Below are 17,084 nucleotides of genomic sequence, written 5' to 3' on the forward strand. Positions count from 1 at the left end.
TTTGTGGCACAACTTGACTAGAAGAAGGGATCGGTTGGGAGGGCATGTCCTGAGGCATCGAGGGACAACCAATACTGGAGGGCAGCGTGGAGGGTAAAAATCGTAGAGGGAGACCAAGAGATGAATACACTAAACAGATACAGAAGGATGTAGGTTGCAATAGGTACTGAGAGGTGAAGAAACTTGCACAGGATAGAGTAGCATGGAGAGCTGCATCAAACCAGTCTCAGGACTGAAGACCGCAACAACAACACCATGGAAGTTATTCCCTGATGTCCAAACAGATGTCCTATCATTGAGTCACTTCCTCTCATCAGAGCTTTCCATATATTCCTTGCCGATTCTCCTGACAACGTCCTCATTCCTTACCTTATCAGTTCAGCAAATTTTCACCATTTTTCTGTAACACCACATCTCCAATGCCTCGATTCTCTGCTGTTGTGGTTTTTTCAAAGCCCGTGTTTCAGTATCACACAGTGCTATGCTCCAAACATACATTCTCAGAAATTTCTTCCTATATTTGTACTAGTAGATTTCTCATAGCCAGGAATGCCCTTTTCGCGTTTCTTCGATTTACTCTCAATCCATATTCTGTACCCATTAGCATGTCCTTTCCATTCAGCAGAGCTTGTAATCATCGCCACTTTCACTGAGCATACTATGTCATCAGCGAATCTTATCATTGATATCTTTTCACCTTGAATTTTAATTCCGCCTTGAAACTTTCTTTTTTTTCCGACTCATTGCTTCTACGTGTAGACTGAACAGTAGGACTACGTCCCTGTCTTGCAACGTTTTTAAACCGAGCACTTCGTTCCTCGTCTTTCACTCTTCTTGTTCTCTCTTGGCTCTTGTGCATATTGTATATTGCCCGTCTTTGCATTTAGCTTACCCTTATTTTTCTCAGAATTCCAAACATCTTGCGCAATTTGACACTGTGGAACACCTTTTCCGCGTCGACAAATGGCTCTGAGCACTATGGAACTTAACATCTGACGTCATCAGTCCCCCAGAACTTAGAACTACTTAAACCTAACTAACCTAAGGACATCACACGCATCCATGCCCGAGGCAGGATTCGAACCTGCGACCGTAGCAGTCGCACGGTTCCGGACTGAAGCGCCTAGAACTGTTCGGCCACCGCGGCCGGCCGTCGACAAATCCTATGAACCGTGTCTTCATTTTTCTTTACTCTCGTTCCAATTACCAACGGCAACGTCATGACTGCCTCTCTGGTGTCTTTACTTCTCCTAAAGCCAAACTGACCGTCATTCGTTTAGTGGGAAAAAATGTTGGAAGTGACACGCGCAAGGCGAGCGTTAGTCACGCCGGTGAGTGGTGTCCGGAGTGTGTGACGTGTAAGCACGCAGCAGTTCCGCTTGCGTCCGCGGCGCCGATGACGGTGACAGCAACGCGGGCACGGGACATTGGGGCCACGGGCGGGGAATTTTCGGTTGAGCCTTGCCGCTGAGGCGGCGGCGGCAGCGGCAGCGGCAGTAGCAGTAGCAGTGAGCGAGGCCCGCCGATGCGGTGGTGCGCGGGCGGGTGCGGGCAGGCGCGCATTGCGCGTGCGCAGAGCGGCGCGCCGTGGCCTAGTGACCCGCTTAGCCGGCGGGCGCAGCCAGTGCCGGCGCGCCCTCGCCATGGAGTGCATCGCAGCCAGCGCCTGGTCGCCGCTGCTCTCCCCTGACAGGTACTCCCACTGCACCTCTACCTTTATCACTGTGCCGAGGGCCAAACGTCACTTCGTGGACACGAGGCTGCCTGCGCTTCGCCACAACCGCATCTTCGGAACCCCGAATACTTCACAGCGAGCCGCAGTGGAGAAGCGAACTGCGCCGCCCGCTCTTTCGCTACCGCCTGGAATGGTTTCGCTACCGGTTGAAGGAATCTTCTGTAACTACGCACCGCCGCGAACGCTCCGCCGGTCGGACGTCGAGCTGTTACACACGGTGGCGCAGTGAGAGTGCGTGCGTGGGGATGACCGCATTACACAGTGTGACGCATTTCGCGTTCGCAAAGCGTTCGGCGTGTTATTGCCAGACCGAGCGAAGTGTGTGAGTGTACATATGTGCGTGTGTGTGTGTGTGTGCAGGCGAGAAACGGTTGGGGGTGTTTGTGCAGTGGCCGAAGGTGAAAAATGGAATACCGAGCACACCACTTAACAGAAAGATTCATTCTCCTTGTAGGAACAAGGAACGAAGCCGACGCGAGCGTGCAGAACATCTCGAGTAGTTCACTAAAAAGCAGCATTGTGCTGTGGCGTATACCGCACAGTGATCTCATCTTCTGTCTGAATTACCACTGTCTCGTGACCGGTTTGGGACAGCGTAGACCATCTTGAGAACTAAAAACTCGTCGCAACAACTGCTGTTCTCAGTTGACGGCACCTAACAGTTGCTGCGACGAGCTTTTAGTTTCTGTTTGGGCCAAACCGGTTATTGAAAGCAAAATTGTGATCTAGACTGTGGTATTCAGGCAATTCACGTAGTTCTGAAATACACTGTTATTCTTCCAGGCACTCACTTCCTTTGTCGGGCCGTAAGGCGCAACGTGTCAAAACGTCGTGCCGTCTGGAAGCCCTAATACACTATCAGAGGTAGAAAAATAATACATTGTCGCACTGTAACAGAATAATCCCGTGCAACGCGCTTCGAAGCTTAAAACGTTGTTGAAAATAATTGTGTGTGTTCGTAATAACGTGACATTTTTTTTCAGTATTTGAAAGCTGCCGAGCACCGCATGCAAACCCTTTAATCTGTTGTCTTCTCTCTGATTTCGTATTCGAGCGGTGTTGTTGTGACCAGATTCGTGTTCGGAACTGTGTGCGAAGTAGATATTGGCCTCTTAACGCGTGTGATTGTGCTGTGGAAACTCTACTCTCGCATGGTTCTGACCATATGTCTGGAGATAGGGTGGCGGGTCGGAGCTGTTTACATCAGCGGAGAGCGCAAAAAGAGGAAAGTGAGAGAGAGAGAGAGAGAGAGAGAGAGAGAGAGAGAGAGAGCATGCGAGTGGTGCGGGTGTGCGCGGGAGGTAGGGGGGGGATAGTAGTTTCGCTCCCCCGTCCCGTTTTGCGGTTGCTCTTCCCACGCTTGACTACGTATCTTTTTTCGCATTACACCTGTTCGTATTCCGCTCAGAAAGAACTATTCTCGCGATTGTCGTGTGTTGTCATTAATCGTTCTAGTCGTTACTGATGTTTGTATTTAGCTCAGACGAACCGGTACGTGCGCGGCTAGACACGAGCCAGGGCGAAGGTCAGTAACTTGGCTATGTAATCTTCTCGACACTGCTGCCACGCAGGTGTTGTGTGTCTGACTACTAACTTATAACAGCATGTGATTTTTTTTGATCGCAGTTTCTTGGTAAACCGCAGCGCATACTGAAATAGTGCTCGGGGTATGAGCGCTGTTTTGTTGGGGTGAGGGTGAGGGGGGAGTTGCGTGTTGATGAATATGTGAACACGTTTGCCAGCGTAATGCGAATTAAAATCGGAACGGCACAAAATTTGATAGTTTTAGGTTCTTGTCTTCAACTTGCTGACCGGGACAGTCGGTCATCCTACTGTACGCTGGGATGACGTGTACAACTGAAACAAAAAACACTGCCAGATCGTCGCAACAGTTTCTCGTCAAGAGTACTCTTTCGGGCATCCTCTTCTCTTTGGAGAGTTGAAGAAAGTGTTTTTCGGGGAGGTGAATCTTTGGCGAGAAGCAGCAGCGGCGCCGTTCGGTTACGTAATTAGCGTTCGGGCTGTCAGCGAGATGCTAGTCAGCACGGCAGATAATTGCCGTGTGGTCCGGGTCAGTTGATAGCGGGGCGCGCAGTCAGCGCCGGGCCGGCCACCCTGCGGGGGCCCCCCGCTTTATCAGATAGGCCACGCTTCCTGCCGCACCGCGCCTGCGCCGCGCCGAGCTCACGGCTCCTCCCGCACGCACTGCCAACACTGCCTGGCCGCCCGGCCGGCCGTGCGGGTTTCGTTTTACGCACACCTCCGCGTCCGCAGTTGGCTGCATCCTGCTGCAGGCGCCTCGCGCGCTCCGCAGCCCCTTCGCTTCGCGCCACGCTCCTCTGCATCGACACTTAGCTACGGCCAACTCTCGGCCAGACCGAAATCGTCATTAAGCACCAAACACGGCATCGTGGATTAGGCCTTTTGGCCTGTTCCGTTTTAGAACTGCCAACAGCATCTTTTTAAATGGTGGGGAAACACTTGATTCCCTCTGGAATCCAATGTATTCGATCACTATTGTTCTGATGATGTAGGGCGACTGTGCTGCTTAGCAGCCAAATCCGTACAATAATGAAAGAGCTATAACTTCTTATGGTAAGGTATCCTTTCAAACGTTGTGTTTTAATGCTTAGTGTCCTCTCTTGATACAAGTTGGCCCACAATCTCTGTAACTGGTTCGTGATGTCCTGGATGCTGGTACGTACACGGAGTTCCCGTGTTCTGCGAGGGACTGATCTGGTGTTCTTGCTGGCTACGGAAGTACGTAAATATCACGCAGAAAGTTTATAGAGACTAGTGCCATGTGTAGACGAGCATTGTCGAAAAATAGCCCCACGATACTGTTGCATAAGACGTAACGCATGAGGACGCATCATGTCCCAACACGAGCGGCTGCGCTGTCGAGAGTCCCCTAGTCACTACCAGCCGTGACCTGAAGTTCCCCCACACAGTGGCTAACACCCTTGTGCCTGTCCAAAACACTGGAAAACTGGGACCTCCCCCCAAAGCCATTCATTAGCAGTCGATGCTCTCCGGTAACGTCACCACTCGATGCGCAACCGTTTGTCGTTGTTAAGGGCAGTCTACGCACGCGACGTTAACAGACTACTCCGGCGCTGCTAGTCTCCGACCAGTGCTGCAGGATGACGCAAGATGTCTACATCTACATTTATACTCCGCAGGCCACCCAACGGTGTGTGGCGGAGGGCACTTTACGTTCCACTGTCATTACCTCCCTTTTCTGTTCCAGTCGCGTATGGTTCGCGGGAAGAACGACTGTCTGAAAGCCTCCGTGCGCGCTCGAATCTCTCTAATTTTACATTCGTGATCTCATCGGGAGGTATAAGTAGGGGGAAGCAATATATTCGATACCTCATCCAGAAATGCACCGTCTCGAAACCTGGCGAGCAAGCTACACCGCGATGCAGAGCGCCTCTCTTGCAGAGTCTGCCACTTGAGTTTGCTAAACATCTCCGTAACGCTATCACGCTTACCAAATAACCCTGTGACGAAACGCGCCGCTCTTCTTTGGATCTTCTCTATCTCCGCCGTCAACCCGATCTGGTACGGATCCCACACTGATGAGCAACACTCAAGTATAGGTCGAACGAGTGTTTTGTAAGCCACCTCCTTTGTTGATGGACTACATTTTCTAAGGACTCTCCCAATTAATCTCAACCCGGTACCCGCCTTGCCAACAATTAATTTTTTATGATCATTCCACTTCAAATCATTCCGCACGCATACTCCCAGATATTTTACAGAAGTAACTGCTACCAGTGTTTGTTCCGCTATCATGTAATCATACAATAAAGGATCCTTCTTTCTATGTATTCGCAATACATTACATTTGTCTATGTTAAGGGTCAGTTGCCACTCCCTGCACCAAGTGCCTATCCGCTGCAGATCTTCCTGCATTTCGCTACAATTTTCTAATGCTGCAACTTCTCTGTATACTAGAGCATCATCCGCGAAAAGCCGCATGGAACTTCCGATATTATGTACTAGGTCATTTATATATATTGTGAAAAGTAATGGTCCCATAACACTCCCCTGTGGCACGCCAGAGGTTACTTTAACGTCTGTAGACGTCTCTCCATTGATAACAACACGCTGTGTTCTAAATAATTACTATTAAAAACAGTCTTGATCACGATTTATTTAACAAGGTGACCGGTTTCAACCACTACTGTGGTCATCTTCAGACCTATAAGTTGTATACAAAGCTCTAATTAGAGGGCTACATACATTAAACAAAATACATAAAGTTATAAATCTATAAAACGTTGAATTACCATTGAGTAGGAACCTCTTTCTGATGAAGAATCACTACTGGAGAAACCAGTGCACGTCTTACTATATATAATGAGGCTCCACCCACTTCTGACTGCATGATGTCATTATTAACCAATGAGTTATAAGTCGAATTACAATTTAAAATTTCTTAGTTAAAAGAACATTGTCAAGAATTAGAAATAAATACACACTAAACTTAGCTTATTAAACAGCTATTGTCAATTAAGAAACGTTAAAAATATTTAAATATGTAGGAAAATGAACTTCAGTTTGGCAGTACATGGGTTGCCCTCTCAAGGCCTGTCGGTGAACCATTTGGAACCACTGGTTGCTATGGTGAAGTTAGACGCCGTTGCAAAGATGAAGCAGCATGCTTTTTTCACTGAAGTTATTGTAAGGTCGATAGTCGAACTAGTGGTTGCCATGGTGAGGACAAACGCCAGTGCAAAGATGTGGCAGCAGGCTTCTTTCCAACGAAGTTGTTGCGAAGTAAAATGGCAAAGACTGTGGCGTCAGACGATGTATTATTAAGCAGCAACTTGTCCTTATTGAAACGAAAAGAGTAAGCTACAATAATCTGTAGCTGACATGTATACTACATGCTGTCCAAATACGATACGAAGTAGTTGTCCGTATGTATGAAATATTATCTATGAAGTTGATATGTAGATTACATGTGCTGTTTTAAGGCATTGCTATTCCTCAAGTTATATGCCAGTAATATAAGCAAATAAAAATGAAAGAATTTAAAATAATAAAATTATGAGCCAGTGTCAAAAATAAAACGATGTAAATTAGCAATATGCAGTCTAAAAGCATAAAAGCAAAATTCCAAAACAGATAGTCAATCATAAAATAATGTTTGGTAAAAGACAATTACAATGTAAAGATAAAATATTTGCTAAAAGACTTTATAATTAAAAGAATATATATAATTTTCTTTAACCTTTCAAGACAATCTGTTGACTATCTGTTTTAGAATTTTGCTTTTATGCTTTTAGACTGCATATTGCTAATTTACATCGTTTTATTTTTGACACTGGCTCATAATTTTATTATTTTAAATTCTTTCATTTTTATTTGCTTATATTACTGGCATATAACTTGAGGAATAGCAATGCCTTAAAACAGCACATGTAACCTACATATCAACTTCATAGATAATATTTCATACATACGGACAACTACTTCGTATCGTATTTGGACAGCATGTAGTATACATGTCAGCTACAGATTATTGTAGCTTACTCTTTTCGTTTCAATAAAGACAAGTTGCTGCTTAATAATACATCGTCTGACGCCACAGTCTTTGCCATTTTACTTCGCAACAACTTCGTTGGAAAGAAGCCTGCTGCCACATCTTTGCACTGGCGTTTGTCCTCACCATGGCAACCACTAGTTCGACTATCGACCTTACAATAACTTCAGTGAAAAAAGCATGCTGCTTCATCTTTGCAACGGCGTCTAACTTCACCATAGCAACCAGTGGTTCCAAATGGTTCACCGACAGGCCTTGAGAGGGCAACCCATGTACTGCCAAACTGAAGTTCATTTTCCTACATATTTAAATATTTTTAACGTTTCTTAATTGACAATAGCTGTTTAATAAGCTAAGTTTAGTGTGTATTTATTTCTAATTCTTGACAATGTTCTTTTAACTAAGAAATTTTAAATTGTAATTCGACTTATAACTCATTGGTTAATAATGACATCATGCAGTCAGAAGTGGGTGGAGCCTCCATTATATATAGTAAGACGTGCACTGGTTTCTCCAGTAGTGATTCTTCATCAGAAAGAGGTTCCTACTCAATGGTAATTCAACGTTTTATAGCTTTATAACTTTATGTATTTTGTTTAATGTATGTAGCCCTCTAATTAGAGCTTTGTATACAACTTATAGGTCTGAAGATGACCACAGTAGTGGTTGAAACCGGTCACCTTGTTAAATAAATCGTGATCAAGACTGTTTTTAATAGTAATTATTTATAAGACATTGATCACTGCTGTGCCCATAATGTATTCAAAAGTAACGCTGTGTTCTGTTTGCTAAAAATTCTTTAATCCAGCCACACTGCTGCTCTGATATTCCGTAGGCTCTTACTTTGTTTATCAGGCGACAGTGCGGAACTGTATCGAACGCCTTCCGGAAGTCAAGGAAAATAGCATCTACCTGCGAGCCTGTGTCTAATATTTTCTGGGTCTCATGAACAAATAAAGCGAGTTGAGTCTCACACGATCGCTGTTTCCGGAAACCATGTTGATTCCTACAGAGTAGGTTCTGGGTTTCCAAAAACGACATGATACTCGAGCAAAAAACATGTTCTAAAATTCTACAAGAGATCGATGTCAGAGATATAGGTCTATAGTTTTGCGCATCTGCTCGACGACCCTTCTTGAAGACTGGGACTACCTGTGCTCTTTTCCAATCATTTGGAACCTTCCGCTCCTCAAGAGACTTGCGGTACACGGCTGTTAGAAGGGGGGCAAGTTCTTTCGCGTACTCTGTGTAGAATCGAATTGGTATCTTTTTAAATGGTGGGGAAACACTTGATTCCCTCTGGAATTCTATCTTCGTCGTATTATTCTTCCATTCGTTGAACGTGATCCCTCCAATTTCTTGTCCTCGGACGGCAGGCGCAGATCTGAAGGCATTACGATGTGCTTGGTGCACAGTGCGGGGTGGTCAAATGTGGTCGCCAGGGAATTTGACGACGAATACGCCTGCCCTCACATTTTCCCTCCTGGCTTGCATCGGGCCACTGTCACATACAAATGCCTCATAAATCTGGACGATGCTCTATTCGACCTGCCGGCCAAACGGAGACGTCCAATAGTGGCCCCTTTCAAACTCCGTCGTTGCTGATAACGAAGTACGCCACGTTTCCGTGTCCTTTACAAGGATCAGTCAACATCTGACGGCTGCTGACATCTCTTATCTGATACTAGCACTAATCACGAGAGCCGTTCTACGTGTCACACATAATTGCAACTGTAATTGTTCTCATACCTGCCGATGGTGTATACGCGTACATCCAAACGTGTCTTCTGGGTGCTTCACTTTTTCGATCTATTGGCCCGACATAACTTTTCACGTAAACCAGAAACGTAACTTTAAATTTACAATTCAACAATCCAGAGCTCCGCACGAACAACATAGTATTTTGTAGGGCATGATCCTAATGTCTTCTGATTCCATCCAACTTCCCACTATTAAAGAACATCTGTTTGGAGTGATTTAAGTCGGAACGATTCTGTAATTTTTGGTGAATACAGTGTGATCGCGAGAACACAATGATGTACAGGGTATCTGAGGTTCAAATGGCTCTAAGTTCTAAGGGGCTTAACATCTGAGGTCACCGGTCCCCTAGACTTAGAACTACTTAAACCTAATTAACCTGAGGACATCACACAATTCCATGCCCGAGGCAGGATTCGAACTTACGACTGTAGCAGCTGTGGGGGTATCTGAAAAGTTTAACATATTCACACTATGTTTGGTTTATGTGGCATACTATCCCACAAGGTTTCTATCGCATTTAATCACTTTTTATATATGACAAGCAAAACATCCAATCTATATTCAAGCTCTGTCCGCACTCAGGGCAACATATCCGCATCAACTGTGGCAATGGCAGCAACGATTCAGTTATTTAAATCATTGATATGGTTGATAGACGTTTGGTAGACTCTGTCCTTAACATACGCCTATAGAACAGAGTCCATCGATGCTATGTCAGAGAACTTAGGATGCCAGGGAATTCGACCACCCATGCCAGTCCAGCGATACGGACACCCTGGTCTAGAAGATGATCCTTCACATCAACACTTTCTGTGTACGTTAAATTTCTGGACCACCGGAGTATCAATGTCCTCAAGAGTGGTGGGTTCCTGTACCGTGTTTGGAAGTTCCTTTGGACCTTCGTGCCCAAATTGGCCTGCATTCTGAGCCTTTTCTTGAACCGTTGTCATTATGCCTCACTTATGACAATCTGGAACACACACAACCAAAACTTTGTGAGTTGGTCTGCCACGTAAGCCAACCATGGTGCTACAACACATTCAAGTTTTAGGGTACCTATTGAGACACTCCGTATAATTCACCCACGGAGCAGATAGGACAAGAAACCATCATTCAGCTTTTTTTCTAGTACCATTTGTCGCTCGGGACACCCCGCCTCCCTCCCAAGCTGGATTAGCGTAAGAAAACAGTTCTGGGTGCTTCCCGTCTGCCTTAGTAAGTCGGATCGAGGGACTCACATAGATGACCCTCCAACCAGAAAGGAAAGAAGGCCTGTCGACGAGGAGGTGAAAAGAGACAGAGGACAAGCTCAGATCGAGGCATGATGCGGAAGGAAATAGCGGGAGACCTAAATCAAGGATGCCAAGGACGATTTGAATTGCCGTCCTCCCCGATAACGAATGCGAGTACAGTATCTGACTATTGCGCTACATTTCTCGGGGACTCCTCCGATTCCAGTACCATATGCATTGTGTTTCGCGGAGTGGTTTACGGTTAAAATTCTTTGGCCACACGTTCCGAGAGAGTCAAGAAACATTACTTCCTCCCACTTCCCGCGTAATGACCATAACGTATTTAGGCTTAAACAGTAATGCGCAAACAGTATTTCTTAACTCGTACTCATCGCTGACGCTATAACAAGAATAGGAAATTATTCTCGTACACTCTGTTTCTGCCTCCACGCACCGTGCTAAGGGAGAAGATACGAAATGACGTCCCGTCGACTTAAATTGAAAGTAACACACAGAAAATGTTGTGGGGAAGGCTGACCAAAGACTGCGTTTTATTGGCAGGACACTTAGAAAATGTAGGCAGACCTACTAAGGAGACTACCTACACTACGCTTGTCCGTCCTGTTTTAGAATACTGCTGCGCGGTGTGGGATCCTTACGAGATGTGACTGACGGAGTACATCGAAAAAGTTCCAAGAAAGGCAGCAGGTTTGTATTGTCGCGAAATATGGAAGACTGTGTCACAGAAATGATACAGGATTTGGGATGGACATCATTAAAAGAAAGGCGTTTTTCGTTGCGACGGAATCTTCTCACGAAATTCCAATCACCAACTTTCTCCTCCTAATGCGATAACATTTTGTTTGCACCAACCTACATAGGGAGGAACGATCACCACGATGAAACAAGGGAAATCGGAGCTCGTACGGAAAGAGATGGTGTTCATTCTTTCCTCGCGCTATACGAGATTGAAATAATAGAGAATTGTGGAGGTGGTTCGATGAACCCTCTGCCAGACACTTAAATGTGATTTGCAGAATATCTATGTAGATGTAGATGTAGATCGATGACTAAGTCATTAGAGACGCAGTACACACTCAGATGAGACAAAGCTGAGGAATGAATTTGACTGTATCCTCCTCAGGTGAGTCAGGTGAGTCAAGCGAGGCAGATGATCCACGGATAAACTACAATTGCATGTCCGGGAGGGGATTTGAACCCCACTCGTCACGAGTGTGCGACCACTGGCTTGCCTAATGCCGCACCTAACTCGGTGTGTACTATATTGTAGCTTGCGAAGTACATCTGCAGATTTAGACTTCAGAATCGGCTTACCCCGCCAGTTACGGGGAAACCGATTTAAGTGTGTCTCGGAGTTGATTGTGACGTGGCAGTGGTATTTTAAAGGCCGTCGATCATTGTGAATGGCGAAGGTCGTGTCTAGCGCTCCAGAAAGCCCTTGAATTCGTTACCATTTCTGTGTGTGAGCTTAGTGTACTTTTTTTTTGTTACTGTGATCGTAATATATGTTGTGTTAGTCATTTGTGACCACTGTTGATGTCGCCGGGATTGCAACCCGGGCGCCCGCCGTCCTTGGGCAGTGTTTGTTGTGATTGTGCCAACTGAGCACGCCTCACAAACTAGCTCGGCTCCAACTTGCCACTGACTCCTCGCCATTCCTCAGAAAGTCTACACACGATTACAACGTCGCTGTGGAACGAACACTTCCGGGAGAGTGGATATATTGGAGCTTAAACGGATGCAAACTAAATGGAATTCTTTTCCCAAAGCGTAAGTAAAGCTGTCTTCATCGAAAAGTTGGTTTCAGCAACGCAGCTTTACTATGCAATGTTCTGTTGCAGACGGTATACCCTTGTCTTCCTTCGACGTTGAATTGACTTGTCCAGTGAGTTATAGCGGGACCTAGTGTTTTAAGTTGGACTCGGAAGCATTGTGCAACTTGGAGTTTTTCACATATACAAATCATTTCCAGAGATGAAAGAAGCAATAAAACTTAGAATCGGCGACAGTCGGCCAAACAGTGAGCTGGTCTCAGCGATAGTGCCACACTTTACATAGGGTATGGGAATTTAATGATGAAGACGAATCTACTTCCATTCTGTTTTGGCGGGAGTTGAAGATGTCTGTTCACTAATTTGTTTACACGTTCTCATCACATAAGGTGATCGTATTGTGAAAACCAGTGTAAAAGGCGATTCTTTGGGTAACTGTATGTTTTGCTCTGAACTGTTGCTCTCCACATAAAGCATGAAGTAAAAAAAAAAAATGGTTCAAATGGCTCTGAGAACTATGGGACTTCACTTCTGAGGTCATCGGTCCCCTAGAACTTAGAACTACTTAAACCTAACTAACCTAAGGACATCACACACATCCATGCCCGAGTTAGGATTCGAACCTGCGACCGCAGCGGTCGCGCAGATCCAGACTGTAGCGCCTAGGACCGCTCGGCCACTCCGGCCGGCCAAAGCACGAAGTAATTTTGTTACCTTTTGCATTACGTATATCTTACAATATTGGCGGAATAGCACGCAAAGAAGTGTTTTAAGAATTGTGGTGATAACAGTAGGCAACAGATTGAAGGCCCCATTCACGAACACTTCCTTTAATTACAGTAAGCCGGCCATTGGTGCCTCAAGTACTGCCTGGATGTGTGCAGTTGTTGTTCACTGTAACGCCATACGAAGTGTGACCTCCCATTTTAACCATTATGATGATGGCATTCTACTTTTATGCTGCACGGTTAATAACAAATCCTTGAACAGCCTCCTTGGCATATACTGAGTCATGCTCCAGCACAAACTATGGGATACCGAAACACATAGCCCGAGACTCTTTTTTCCGGTCAGTGCCATTCTTTCTCCTTATGCTCACTCGACGCTATGGTATATCTTTGTGTCTCTTTAAAAGTGGGCTCAAGCTTGTATTTCGCGACCGTATTATATTCCATTTCCTTTTACCCGTCTAGAATTAGTCCAAATTTTTGATTATTGCCCTCATTGACATTTTTCTTTCTAGATCGTTCCCTGTAAATTATCGACCGCAGTGACGTCACTGCCTGAAGAGCAGTAAGTTCGTCAAAGCAAAGAAGAAGTATATTATGTTAATACTTTCTTCTGTCCATTCCGATCATTTGCACTTCGTTGTGAAATGACTTCTCGTAAACTTTCCGGAAGAGCTGTGCCATTCATACCATGGGTCACGCGTTTGTTCCGTTGTTCGAGTTGAGATTAAGTGTAGAACACGTAGGAGGTTGCCAAGTGAAGCTGAGCGCTCCAGTACGCGGTGGGAGGCTGCAACGGGCGACGGATGCGCCGACCGCCCTCACCCAGGCCAGTAAACCGCGTGGTATGCTCGTTCGGGCGATGAACTCGGCGTTGCTTAACTGCTGGCATGTTATGGAGCCGCTGCTCTGGACGTCGTTAAACCGATTGCCATGAAGCTCCTCTCTCCGAGTAATGGGACAGGCGGGGGCTGCGGCAGTGATAACGATTTCTGGTGCTTCGCTCACAGTCCGCGTTATCTGCTCGAACTGCCCATTTCTGCTCTACGTGTAAAACGAACGGCAACACTCACGCGCCTTAGCTTTAAAGGGGGACCTACCCATCCACAACCTCTTGTTGTTTTTACTGGCTTCGTTTACGCCACATCAGTCATTTTTGTGTGTTCTTCTTTGAAGTGGACACTGTTCAGAGAATTTTTCCACGCAGCAGTAACAGTTGCCATTCTTTTTACGTATCTGATATAGAAGTTTGGAAGTATGTGGCATTAATTAAATTTTGCACTGTTTCAGAATAAGTACCAGTCCAGATCATTTTTTCCAGGCGCGTTTGATAGAACAGTGCCTTTATCTTCAGTGGCTATTATTTGGTATCTCATATCGCCTGGAACAGTATCTTTGTGTGTGCGGACTTCATTAAATTTGGGAATCCCTCTTTTTCGTAAGAAAGCGAAACGATAAATATCTTTCTAATAAGACGGATTAGGAAAATGTGTTTTTACCTGAAAGATAACGAATTTACTTAAGTTTCCCATTAATGTTGTGTAGAAAAAGTGCACATTACCCCCACGACGTTGGGTTTCCACTCTTTGTTTTTCGTGAAAACGTGGAAATAATTGAAGTCTCTCTCACACACACACACACACACACACACACACACACAATAAATTCGTGTCATGTGCATTCTCTTTGATTTTCGCCAGTGTGGCAACCACTGACTTTAATGTGTTCCTTCAAGAAAAAAATCTAATGAAAGGCAGTTCTTGCCGGCCGCGGTGGTCTCGCGGTTAAGGCGCTCAGTCCGGAACCGCGCGACTGCTACGGTCGCAGGTTCGAATCCTGCCTCGGTCATGGATGTGTGTGCTGTCCTTAGGTTAGTTAGGTTTAAGTAGTTCTAAGTTCTAGGGGACTGATGACCACAGAAGTTAAGTCCCATAGTGCTCAGAGCCATTTTTTGAAAGGCAGTTCTTATTTCTCTGCAAATACAGATAAATGTTTTAATTCTTCATACAAGATCAGAACCTGCAATATTATTTTATTCGTAGGCATTGTTTTCTCAGCAGCCGTAGTATTTATTTCAGAGTAAAATTCATTCGTCAGTTGCACAGATATTTTTATTTCGCTTTACCGGTTTCAGCAGATTAATCTGTCATTTTCAGAACCGTACAAAATTCCCCAATATCTCACTTGTTTTTATGCCAACGAGCGTATACACTGTGTGTCTAGTCTGGTGTGTTTGGGGAAGGGATGAATAGGGGTGGGTGAAGAGCAGGCTCTACAAATAAGTAGATCGATACTGAAAATTCCATTGCACATGTAAATACAGATGCTATTGGTGCCGTTGAAACGCTACTCTGTTGCCCTTTTCCTCAATTCTGGAGGATTTGTCCGTTTTGCAGTGCCAACTTTATTTAATTAACTGGGAGCGGTACAGTCAATGTGATTCTTCAATTTCTCCAGGCGTATTTTATAACGAAATAAATCTCGGGTGAACAGCCTGGAATGAGTGTGCATAGGACACAATATTTCGGCAATCGACCACGTTTCCATCATCAGGTACTAAGTACATCAGCGCGCCTGATAATGGCAACGTGGTCGATTGCCGAAATATTGTGTCCTATGCACACTCATTCCAGGCTGTTCACCCGAGATTTATTTCGTCAGTACAGTCAATTGTTGTACTCTTCTGACAATGTGAATCTGATAAATAAACTGTAAAGTTGGCATGAGAAACGGTCGTATTCGAGATTGTATGACCGTACCTTTGCCAACATCTCTAATTTAATCTTTAGAGGAGGGGAGGGGTGAGGTTGGGGTGGGGGAAGATGTGATATCTCTTCGAACAAAGGGACATTCATCCATAATTTGGGAACATATGCGTACAATTTGCCGAAGAAGAAAGCTCGTTAAAGCATAAAAATAATTACAGTACCTTTCGTAGATCGAATGCCGAACTCGTAGATTATTTCATCTCACCGTTTTCATCATTCTGTTGAACTACATACGTAACAGATAAAGTTCTTGTAACCCAACCACGTTGGAAACATTGACATCCTGATGTCGTTCTACCTTACTCAAAGTTGCGGTTGCAATTATTTCTATGCTGTGTTATAGAAAATGGATTCTGGTAATTCTTTTAAAATTTAGCTTGTGTTTATGTGTTTACACGGGGAGTGGAGGTGCCTGTACGACTGGTGATGGTGTTTTTGATTATTTCTGACGCCTAGAGATGAAACCGGAAAGTATTTCTTGCCGGGAGTGAGTCATTCTCAAGGAGTGCGTGGAATATATCGAAATTCTGCCAACGGTCTGTTAGAGTGCCTCACGTATGGATTACATGTTTTTTGAAGTCATGTTCATCATATGCACCGCAGGCTGGTACCCATATTCGAAACTTCTGGGCACAGTATGACGTTGACGAATAAATTTCCTCTCCACACTCATACCTCCACAGTACACAGGAAATAAATGCTAATCAAACATTGCCCAGAGGGCTATGAAAACTGTGGCCATTCGCATGGGTAATCAAATTGCGCAGCAGCAACCAGGAAAACAAGCGAATCCGAGTAAAACAGCGTTCAAGTGCAAATGTTATGAATTTCTGTCCCCGGCAAATAACGTTTCGAGAGATTTCGGCTACTTTCCTATCCAGTTGCTTCACTTCATAAGTCTTGATACTTGCCGCTAACAAGAGATAAGCAATGACATTTGACGAAGAAGATAACTAATGAAGTCTAGAGATAGCGCACTGCTCCCGGCTCGATAGTCTGGAGCACCGTGCATGATCCATGTTATAATTTTAGAATGCTGTTCACCTTTTCTGTTCGAAACCTATGCCACGATGAGATTATTTGCACTGTAATGTAATCGATAAACTTGGATCTCTGTAATGTCGATCGTGCATTACTAGAAGCGGATTCTACGCAGACCCTTGAAAAGAACCTGCTTACAACTCGAACACTGGATAATTGTCTACCGGCGTCCATTCTACAGAAAGCGGCTCATTGCATTATTTAGTGTGTTCCGTGTCAAACAATGCAGCTTTAGCAGGCGTTGTTAAATGAACGGCAGTTCGGTCGTCAGTATCACAGTTTCTGAGGAGCATCACATCTAGCACGCCTTTAATAGTAATGATAATAATAATAAATAATTCACTGCTAAATAATAAACAGCGTCCGTCACGGAAACAGCATGTTTTTTTTGTATACTTCTGACGAGCGATTGGCCTCAGTGAGTGGAGGGTGGCCTCGATGTGTCCATTTGAATTGGAAGTTTAGTTGTCGT

The 17,084-nt window shown here is 44.9% G+C and overlaps 1 protein-coding gene across 2 annotated transcripts in view; it reads left to right on the forward strand.

Moving 5' to 3' along the window:
* Positions 1 to 17,084, forward strand: part of LOC126260108 (nuclear receptor coactivator 3) — a 319,207-nt gene that overhangs the window by 183,436 nt on the left and 118,687 nt on the right. The window contains exon 1 of one of the 2 annotated variants that reach the window (XM_049957340.1): positions 1,644 to 1,693. The exons of the other annotated variant lie outside the window; for it this stretch is intronic. Within the exon in view, the coding sequence (XP_049813297.1) occupies positions 1,644 to 1,693 (50 nt within the window). Of the gene's footprint in view, positions 1 to 1,643; positions 1,694 to 17,084 lie in introns of those variants that run through there. 2 annotated transcript variants of the gene reach the window in all.

The sequence above is a fragment of the Schistocerca nitens genome, chromosome 5 (genome assembly GCF_023898315.1).
Source record: "Schistocerca nitens isolate TAMUIC-IGC-003100 chromosome 5, iqSchNite1.1, whole genome shotgun sequence".
Lineage (NCBI taxonomy): Eukaryota > Metazoa > Arthropoda > Insecta > Orthoptera > Acrididae > Schistocerca > Schistocerca nitens.